The sequence below is a fragment of the Lytechinus variegatus genome, chromosome 14 (assembly GCF_018143015.1).
Source record: "Lytechinus variegatus isolate NC3 chromosome 14, Lvar_3.0, whole genome shotgun sequence".
NCBI lineage: Eukaryota > Metazoa > Echinodermata > Echinoidea > Temnopleuroida > Toxopneustidae > Lytechinus > Lytechinus variegatus.
Window position 1 is genome coordinate 20,847,786 of NC_054753.1, and position 10,392 is coordinate 20,858,177.

At 41.6% G+C, this 10,392-nt stretch overlaps 1 protein-coding gene across 1 annotated transcript; it reads right to left on the reverse strand.

Annotated features, from left to right (window-relative positions):
- Nucleotides 1-482: 482 nt before the first annotated feature.
- On the reverse strand, nt 483-3,678 carry LOC121427810 (E3 ubiquitin-protein ligase TRIM71-like). Its single transcript, XM_041624374.1, has 2 exons — nt 2,994-3,678; nt 483-1,899 (listed from the first exon to the last, which is right to left on the reverse strand). Exons 1-2 carry the CDS (start codon nt 3,627-3,629, stop codon nt 649-651), a joined length of 1,887 nt encoding a protein of 628 aa, XP_041480308.1. The 5' UTR covers nt 3,630-3,678; the 3' UTR covers nt 483-648.
- Between the last annotated feature and the right edge of the window lie 6,714 nt (nt 3,679-10,392).

Below are 10,392 nucleotides of genomic sequence, written 5' to 3' on the forward strand. Positions count from 1 at the left end.
GTAGATTTCAATTCTATCTGCATTCAGATTATGTATAACAACTTTTCCTGACATAGCAATTTAGGCCCAATAAGAGCCAAACAAAGAAATCACAAAAAAGGTAGTGAATAGGAATAGTTGTAGGTTTCCATCCATTTGAACAGTGAATAATTGTGAGTGCCATTTTCATCTGAAAACGAAAAAAAAAATTGGATTCATAACATAGAAATGGAAGAAAATACCCAATGCTTTTGTACACAAACCTATGGAATCGCAACCCTCCAGACACAACATGACGTCATCATTTCCATGCGACGTGGGGGTGCTCAATCGATGCATACTTTGGAGGAGCAGTTTCTTTGATTTTTATCTAATATTTCTAAAAAAATGGAAGGAGATGTATGTAATATTTTTGGTATACTTGTATTCTATGAATCATTACCTTTCTTTTGATATATGATTGTTTTTACACCGGTCAGGGTCTTTAATTATTATTATTATTATTATCAGTAGTATATCACATTAAGTGATTCTATCATTGGATGAAGATATCACATGGTAAGTAATATACATGTAATACTGAATATCGACACGTGTTAAAGTAAGTTTGTATTGTAGCAGGATGAAAGCACGTCAGTCCCCATACTACATGGTGTGATATAACGTGGATTACAGTGATACCTTGATGAAATATAAATTTTTGCCACAAGCAAAGGCGAGCATGTCTGGGGAGAGGGAAACTAAGTAACACCAATAATCTTTCAATGTCATATCAAGTGCTTTGAATTCAACTCTTTCCTTCAGGTTCAGACCATCAAGATCATAGAGCCTGATCACGACGCTACCAACACTCGCTACATACACCCTGTCCTGCTCATCCACGGCAGCATACGGGTAGACATCCTCTGGAGCTTGTAGAGACTCACCAGCATTCCCATCCCTGTCATAGACCGTCACCACGCTTGGATTGGTATAGCATGAACTCGTGACAATCAAACCCGTCCTGGTGGTAGATGCCTGCCTCGTATCGTGCTTTGTTTGAACAGTGTGTTTAAGAGTGGATCCTGTCGGGTCATAGATATAGACTTGTTTTCCATAGTTAGTAATGATGATTTCATCTGATGGACTCCTGCTAACTCTGAGAAAATATTCATTGTTTCTCACGTGGATTGTTGCTTTCCTGGAACCAAGGGAAGAGTAGATGTAGGCTTCTCTAGAACCAGTCGACACGCATAACGCCCCGTCCCGTTGCAAAACCAGATCATAACAATTCATGTCACTTAAGGGTGTGTTTCTATACCGCTGCTTTCCACCATTTGAATCAATGATATCAATACCTTGTGCATATCCCCCATACCCGATAGCGACAGTGCTATTTGAGTACCTTGTCATACCGAGCATCAATCCCCGTAGATCAACACACGTAATGACTTCCATCTTGGGATCTGATCCTGAGATGCTCCCGAGGTCAAGACGAGTGTCATCTGCTGGTTTGAACCTCTTCTCCTGTGCTTTCTTCCTAATAGCTTCCGCAGAAGTGTGATCAGTAACCTCCTTCAGCATGACATCGAGCTCCTCACAGTGCAAAATATGAGCAGATAGAGTGTCTGTCTCAAGATGACCAAGTCTGTCATTATCTACCAAAATAATTGAACTACAAATACTCTTGATCCTCTGTCGATCTTTTGACTTCAAGACGTCGAGGTCGTCATCAAAACTATGCTGTAAGGCATGTATTTGGTCGGTGAGATTTCGAAGATTTTCTTCCAGCTCCTTGGCCTTGATGCTGTAGGCTTGCCTGACATCATCTAGTAGTGTCTGCACTGCAGTGTGTACCTCATGACGTTGTATTTCTATGTTCTGAATGTTCTTCTCTAGCTCTGCTTTCTTGTCGGCACATCGCTGAGCAAGGTCTGTCACCTACGAATTGAAAGTGATAAGTAAAAACAGTGAGTTATATCTGGAAATATTCCATAAAGGCGAATATAAAGAATGCTAATACTCTAAAACAAAGAAATCATACAGAATGACATACGACAATCTGAATAAGCTTGAAGAGAGACAGCATAATTGCAAAATTGTTTGTCATATTGAAACAATAACGATAATAATCATTAATGTAGTTCAACATAAAGAATAAATAACAAAATTAAATGCAACAACATTTTAGATGTTGATGATGGTATTACAAATTATTATATATCATTTTCATTCTGCATTCATCAACATCTATATTTTTATTTTATTAATCAATATTGATTTATATATTCTTATTCATTATATCATTATTATAACTATCATTATTCGTGTTATAATTAGTAGTAGTAGTAGTATCATCATTATTATCCTTGATATTTCATTATTATTAATATTATCTTTATTTTTACTATTACTGTTCTTAATATCTTATATGTCTTGATATTGTGATTATCATTATTATTATCGTCATCACAATCAAAATCATTATTAAAAGTGGTATGATCTTTGGTGTTAATTCTTATCAATTAATTAGTTTTCATCATTTTCTGCTCAATGATCGCCCTGAGTATTTATAACCATGTTAAATCTACCTATAGTATTATACACACTTAAAATGCTGGGCAACCTACTGTCCACTATGTTGGGTAATGTTGGTAAAAATATATATACATGCTTATTTTTATTACCCAATTATTCGTTTTTATTACCAAATTTTGACAGATAGTGTGTTACCCAGTGATGGTTAATAATTGATCCTTTTTGCCTAAACTTTTTAAGAGTACACTTTCGAAATGTTTATTTTTTTATACAAGCTGTTTAACCTTAATACATTACCTGTTTAAATAGATTTTAAAGTGTTCAGACTCCTAAACAGCAAAGTTTGATTTTTTATTTGATTCTCAATTAAAATCAAGCATGGTTATTTGAAATTCTAAACATCTCTTGTCTTTTTAAGAACTAAAGATTCAATAGTAAACAGCGTTAAATGTATTTTCAACCAGCATTTTTACTGTGATAATTATGAATAAATTTACCTTCCGTCGCAACTCCTGTTCAAAGTCAACCTGGTTCTTGATTTCATGAGCTTTATGACCAACAAGTACACACTTTTGACAGACATGGACCTTACAATCCTCACAAAACATATCCTTGTTCTCTTGTTTGTGGATGGAACACTTCTCGAATAAATGACCAATGCTGACCTTCCCTTCGATGACATCATCCATGGATACAATCTCATGACCTTCGAAGACAACTGTAAGATGTTGATGACAATGTAAGCACTCATTACACATGTAATAATTACATGTTCTGCAGAATGATACAGCGTCTCTCTGAGACTTGCAAGCGGTGCATTTCTGGCACATCTCAAGGACAGCATTCATCCCTCCACACTTGGCGTGGTAATCGTCTACGCGTCCGTTGATGGAGTCATTGAGGCGGAGATCATCGACACGGTTGGCGTACAACTTGGTTATCTCCCTGCAGAGAGGACAGACCATGTGATCAAGGTCCTGATGAGTTAGATCGTATTTCTTGAGGCATCGCCTACAAAATGTGTGTCCACATGAAGTCAGGATTGTCGCCTCGACAAATATATCAAGACATAATGGACATATCAGGTTCAGTGAAGAGCTTGAAACTTTGTCTGATTCACACTTCTCAGCCATCGCTAAATCAATTTACGAACATGAGATTTAAATTCCGTCAAATAACATACAAGTCAAGTCAATACTAACGTATTGAAACGCCAGGTTTGCATTACAACACAATGATCACTTCATGTTATTGCTAATGTGTAGTTCAATACAAATTCAAATCAACTACAAGAGTAAAAAAAAACACACCCGATTCGAACTTCCTGTAAATAGTACCGGGTATTCCCAGCTACCTTTGAACCTGACTAACTCATCAAAAGAAGAGGAAGCAACTTTAACTGAAGGGAAAAGGGTTTACTAGGATGTCTGAACATTGAATTGGTGATAAGCGTAAGAATTTTATTTTGTAAAACTTTTAGTTTTTCACTGTAAGTCTCAAAAGTAAAATTGTCCCATACAACATTACAGTAAGTCAGATAGGGAAGCACAAAGCTGATATGTATGTAAAGTTCCTAGAAAAGTCTCAGACAAAACACATCTTAATCTATATATAGCACCTACACCTCAAGAAACCTTTGTACACACTGACTTTATGGGGTTTCTAAGTCAAAGGTTCTTCGATAATTACTCCTAGAAATCGAACATGCTCACTACGAGCAACACTGTGGCCCCCAACATTAAGAACAGTTTCTGGAATAATTTTGCCTCTAGAACCAAAAATTAATACTTGGGAAGCACTTCTCATCTCATGGACAGAAGTAACTCCTCTCTGAATCCGTAGCCCTCTGGAGATGTTGTACCGTATTCCTTGCTCATGTCCACCGCTGTACTCCCCATCTAATTGACAGCACGTTCGAATTTGTAATTGATGTAGATACCCCCACATCCAAACTTGTCACCGACCCAGACATGCCAGACGTATACCCAGACATCAGGTGTTTTTCATCGTGGATACCAAGACATCACTCAGTCCGACTCCGGTGTGATCAATGGCTCCGATGCAGTCAACTTTAATACGTAAATATGATAACTGGTCTGCCCCCCACCCCCCCCCCCCCCCTTAGTGGAAGGGTCATATTTCCTTTCATCTTCTACTGACCCAACCCTTATTTCTGATCCTGCTGCTCCTGCGGGTCCCATCCACACTTCTTAAAAGGGTCCTGTCCAATGAGCTCTTGGTGGATATCATGTCACTGTTTGATGCATCTCCGACTAGGCCCAGCTCGGAGGGACGTCCCCCATGTGCCTTAATGACTTAAGAGGCTTCTTGTTATCATCTCTAGTTCGAAGAGGTCGACATCTTTCCAGGCCGCCCTCCAGACTCAGCTGGGTGGGACGTTTCCCATATGTGTCAAGAGAACTAGTGAGGCAATTGTTATCATCTTTACTTCGAAGAGGTCGACATCCCTTCTGGCCGCCCTTCATGGTTGATGATTTTTTGGGGGGTCAATTTATTCTATAAAGGTTGTGATCTATGGGCTAGCTCTTTTAGCCAGCTGATGATGCTTAATGGTTGTTTACTAAATAACATCCCCCTTTTTATATGTTTAATGCCGAGTTTAAATTGGGTAAGATTAGGTTGATAACAATAATTCCATTTTGGCAAGCCAGCTTATAGCGAGGGAGCGACGCAAAAAAGTAATTTTCTTTCAATACCAGTAGGTAGAATCCCTCTAATTGATGTTGCCGTTTTGAAGTATATTCGTGTTCGCAAAAATAGGTTGATTAAAACCATTTTGAAGAGAAAGGAGGTAGTGCGTTTTATGTGTCTTGTTTTACAGAGGTATTGTAATTTATCGGAAACGGGGGTGGGAGATCAAGGAATTATACTGAAAGTGGGGAGATTCATTTGCTTACTTTACCAGCATTGTGATAGTGGATGAACGTATTCTGAATTTAGACTGTATTCTAAAATTTGCATATTATTAGAGAACTTGAAGACATGAATGGGATACTGCATTACTCAATGTGTGTACATGCATATATATTGTCGTTACATTATTTTTTTAAGGTTCGGATGGGGCCTCAAAACACCCATTTACATAGAACCGCGCCTCAATTAGCACGGTGGTCAAACTAGGGGGGGGGAGACAAGTCCCTTACCCCACCCCCAAAAATATAATAATAAATAAAAAAGAATGAAATGTGAAAATAAAAAGGATAAAATAAAATAAATAAATGAATGAATAATAAATAAATAAATGGATAAATAATTAATAAGGGTGGGGGCACAATAGGACATGCCCTTCAAATATTTGGAATTCTATTTCGGTTGATTTATTTTTGACAATCGTATACGTGTAATATAACTTTCCCTACACGTCAGACAATGCTTAAAGTGATCATTCCCCCTCCCTCTCTCTCTGTATATACCTGCCCCTCCCTCTCTGATTGCCTCTCGGACCCCCCCCTCTCTCTCCTCTCTCTCTGTATATACCTGCCCCTCTCTCTCTGATTGCCTCTCGGAACCCCCCCCCCCCTCTCTCTCTGTACATACCTCCCCTCCCTCTCTGATTGCCTCTCGGACTCTCTCTCTCTCTCTTTATATACCCCCCTCCCTCCCCCCCCCCTCTCTCTCTCTCTTCAATTCGTAAACTTACGAGTTCGTATTTCAAGATGGAACAAACTTCATTGAGTTTGATTACATTCAGAATTTAATGAAATCTTAATATCAATAGAATCAAAAGGATAAATTGAAACTTCGTAAGTATGCGATTTACATGAATACTGATCAATCGTTTCGTTAGCAAGCTCTCTCACTGTCTCTCCTCTCCTAAACTAATGATAAAATCACTTGACTTTATGATATCAATTATGCAGTTGTAGCTATTGTAGTGGTAATATCGGATTGATCATTATTTCTACATTGTTGTTTGGTTTGGTTTGGTTGGGTTTATTATCAGAATAACACCAAGATAATATAGAGTGTACAGGAATGATTACAAAAGCGAATGTTTTAACATGTACAAGATACAGATGGATCACTCTATTCAGAGCCATTCATTATGATGGTGTTCTTCCGATAGAGGTCTAATCACAGTAATGAGAGAAATAATATGACAATATACATGAATCAATGAACAAAAACGTATTTGTGTATACATTTAAAAGCAAAATAAGCATATAACCCATGAACGCGTGATAAACAAAGCATGTGAATAATGGATTTTAAAGACGGCTTGACGATTTAAAATGATTTATTAGCGGGCTAGCAAAATACACATTTTAGTTTGTTTTGATTTTGAAAGGGGGCGTGGTTGCCCGAGAAAGGGCTCGTGACCCGACCCGTAAAGGGCGGGGCAGCGCTTTTTGGCGCCCGCGCCAAAGAATTTGGGCACAATGCCAGACATTTGCCGCGGTTGAGCTATGCGCGGATAAAAGTGCGGGGAATGCTTCATTTTCGTTTTGGCTTTCAATGAAGAGAGATGACGGTGCATGTGTAAAGCGTGCTTACAAAATTTTTTGAAAATTTTCTTTCGGCACTGGCAACTAGAATTGGACACTAGGCCTAGGTGGCAGATATTTCGACATTTGTCTAGCTACCTATACCGGATATCTACACAAAGGATTCATACTTTTATTGGATTATACAGACGCTGATTTCAGTTTTTTACTGTCTTCAGACTTCAGCCTCAGGAATTGTTGCCGTAGAACTAAGACTAAGTTAGCTGTGCCGATTTGTGGACCTAAAAGATTCAGTTTGCAACTTCAGGATTGAATTTTTTCTTGGCGGTTCGCTTGATTGAACTTTGGAGGTGATTGCATCCAGGATTCATTGGACTTGGGCTGAGTGACGGAGCTTCGAGTCTAACTCTAGTTTCGCGAGTTGATCATGCCAAAGGTTAAGGCCAAGAAAATAACGACCGCAGGTGCGAGGAAGGGAGATGACACACCGAAGAGGAGGCCGGGTCGGCCGAGAGGTCCACGGGCGACGTCAACCCCCGCAAGTGTGGATCTGGGGCTGGGAGGCGGCAACAACGGGCCAGGAAGGAGCGGTGAGTTAAATCCCTCTCAGTCTCAAGTTGTCGATGTTGATGAAAAAAGTGGTAGGCCTAGGTCTAAAGTTAGTGATAAAATGGCAGAGCTAGATCTAGATCTAGTGGGGCGGGAAGGCCAGGCGCCCGTGGGCAGATCTATTGCTTGGCATGAGATAGTAGCACAGGAGTCGGATACCGGTAGCTCGGGGCAGGCTCAGCCAGCAGTTTCAGTGCCGGCGCGGTCGGCAGGGGTAGCCGAAGATCTAGGCCTAGATCTAGTGGAGGTCGGTGTTGAGAGATCTGAGCCCCAGGCGCCTAGGCTTTCTGCCGTGTTTGGGGCACCGGAACCATTTATTAGCGCATGCGACCCACTAGGTGTGGAAGTGGCTATCTCACTGAAGGAAAAAATTTGGGCAAGTGAATATATAGATTTGGGAGTGCTCCTTAAGCATAATAATGCACGTGATGAGTTTGGGGCCTTGAGTGTAGGTGACACCACTTTGAGTTTGTGTCAATCGGGATCTGGCCTTGGTTTGCAACTTCAACCTCAATCAAAGGCTAAGAAAATCATGTCGGTAGAGCAGTGGACTTCGGTGTTTCTAGTATTTGCCTCAATTTACACTGAGAAGCACATGGAAAGGAGCAGGGAGCTCATGAAATATATGGATTTGATAAGGCATGCAGCCCGTGCGTTTGCAGGTTATGGCTGGCGTGACTATGACACTCAGTTTAGGAGCAAGCAGGCGCGTTTACCCGGGCGATCCTGGGCGAGCGTCGACGCCGAGTTGTGGTTGATGCTGGTGGCCTCTAATGGTCCGCGGCAGCGCCACAATTTACCCCATGCCCCTCGCCATCAGTTCTACAGAGGGGAGTACGGCGCGAAAAAATCTTTTCCCTTCGGAGGAAAGGGACCCGGAGCCAATGGCACACCCAGCCGAGGCGTGTGCTTTGCCTTTAATAGAGGCAAGTGCATGCGAGGCAAAGCTTGCATCTATGAGCACAAGTGTTCCCGCTGCCAGGCGACAGGTCATGGGGCTAAGCAGTGTAGCCAAGGGCGGGCCGGTTCCAGTCCCGCTGGCAGTAAATAGGTCTACGGCTAGTGCGGTGTCGTCTATTGCTCCGACCCCTATTAAGTTAGCACGTTTGGTGCCCATGTTAGCTACTTATCCTAATCAGGAGCATGCTCAGTGCTTGTATAATGGTTTTAAGTTTGGTTTTTCATTACATTTTGAAGGGGACAGGGTCCCATTGGTTGTTAAAAACCTGAAATCAGCATTCGAGCACATGGATGCGTTGAAAAAGAAATTGAGGGATGAAATAGACTTAGGTAGGATAGTTGGGCCTTTTGTTGTTCCTCCCTTCGAGAATATGAGGTGTTCACCAGTGGGGTTGGTGCCCAAAAAGGCCCCAGGGGAGTTCCGTATGATTCAACATTTATCGGCACCCAGGGGAAATTCAGTTAATGATGGCATACCGGAGGGGCAGTGTACAGTAACATATTCGTCCTTTGATTCGGCGGTAGATATTGTGACGCAATTGGGGCGGGGTGCCCTTACGGGAAAGACTGACATTAAGTCAGCTTTCAGGCTCTTGCCTGTTCACCCAAAAGATTTTGAGTTGCTTGGGATGTATATAGATGGTCGTTACTATTTTGATCGTTGTTTGCCGATGGGCTGCGCAGTTTCTTGTTCCACTTTTGAATGTTTTAGTACTTTTTTAGAGTTTTGCGCGAGAAAAGTTGCGAAGTCGCAAAATATTGTCCATTATTTGGATGATTTCTTTTTTGCAGGCGGCCCTGCCTCGGAGGATTGCAGGCGGGCAATGCATTGTTTTGAAGCAATTTGCGAACGATTTGGGGTGCCCATAGCGCGAGAAAAAACGGAAGGCCCGACCACACAGTTGTCATATCTTGGGCTGGTAATAGATAGCGTTTCTCAGCAGGTTCGGGTACCGGAGGACAAAATTGAGAAATTAGTAGGGAAATTAAATTGGGCGGTACAGAAACAAAAAATTTCCCTAAGAGACATTCAGTCGATTGTAGGTAGTCTAAACTTTGTATGTAAGGCAATTGCTCCAGGGCGAGCATTCATGAGACGGCTCATTGACTTAACTAAGAGCGTTAAGCGTCCTTTTCACATGGTTAGGTTGACGAGAGGGGCTAAGGCTGACTTGCGGGTTTGGTTGGAGTTCTTGGCACATTTTAATGGTCAAGTTTTCTTCCGGGCTCCAGGCTGGTTTGGAAGCGAGGAAATTCAGTTTTTCACTGATGCGGCGGCTGGCATTGGTTTTGGAATTTTCTTTGGAGGCAGGTGGGCTCAATCCAGGTGGCCTGCTGATTTCCAGGCCGATAGGAGGTCTATAGCTTTTTTAGAGCTATTCCCTATTTGGGTAGGCTTGGAGATTTGGGGCATGGAGCTAAAGGACAAGAATATATTGTTTAATTGTGATAATCAGGCCGTGGTGGCAGTACTTAACAAGCAGTCGGCGCTATGCCCTGATATTATGGTTTTGGTGAGGAAGGTGGTGATTATATGTTTAAGCAATAATATAGTGTTGAGGGCTAGGCATGTACATGGATGTGATAATGGTATAGCTGATGCACTATCTCGATTTCAGATGCCGAGGTTCCATGCGTTAGCACCGGGGGCCGCCCGGGAGGGCGTGGAGGTTCCAGTCCGTCTTTGGAAGAGCTGGCTATCGAGAGAAGTCGACTGCTGATGGCTTCTAGGGCAGCTCGAACACACACAACTTACTCTATTGCCTTGGGGGCATACGTGAAATTTTGTAAAGTGTACGGATACGACCCCCAGCTACCCCCTAATGTAGAATGGGTGGCGCAGTTCATTTCTTATTTATCC

What these genes read in the sequence shown, in the direction of transcription:
- LOC121427810 (XM_041624374.1), bottom strand. Translation starts at nt 3,629, where the DNA reads ATGGCTGAGAAGTGTGAATCAGACAAAGTTTCAAGCTCTTCACTGAAC. An exon ending in AACAGGAGTTGCGACGGAAG is followed by an intron (nt 1,900 to 2,993) that starts GTAAATTTATTC and finishes TTCAATTCGTAG; the next exon opens with GTGACAGACCTTGCTCAGCG.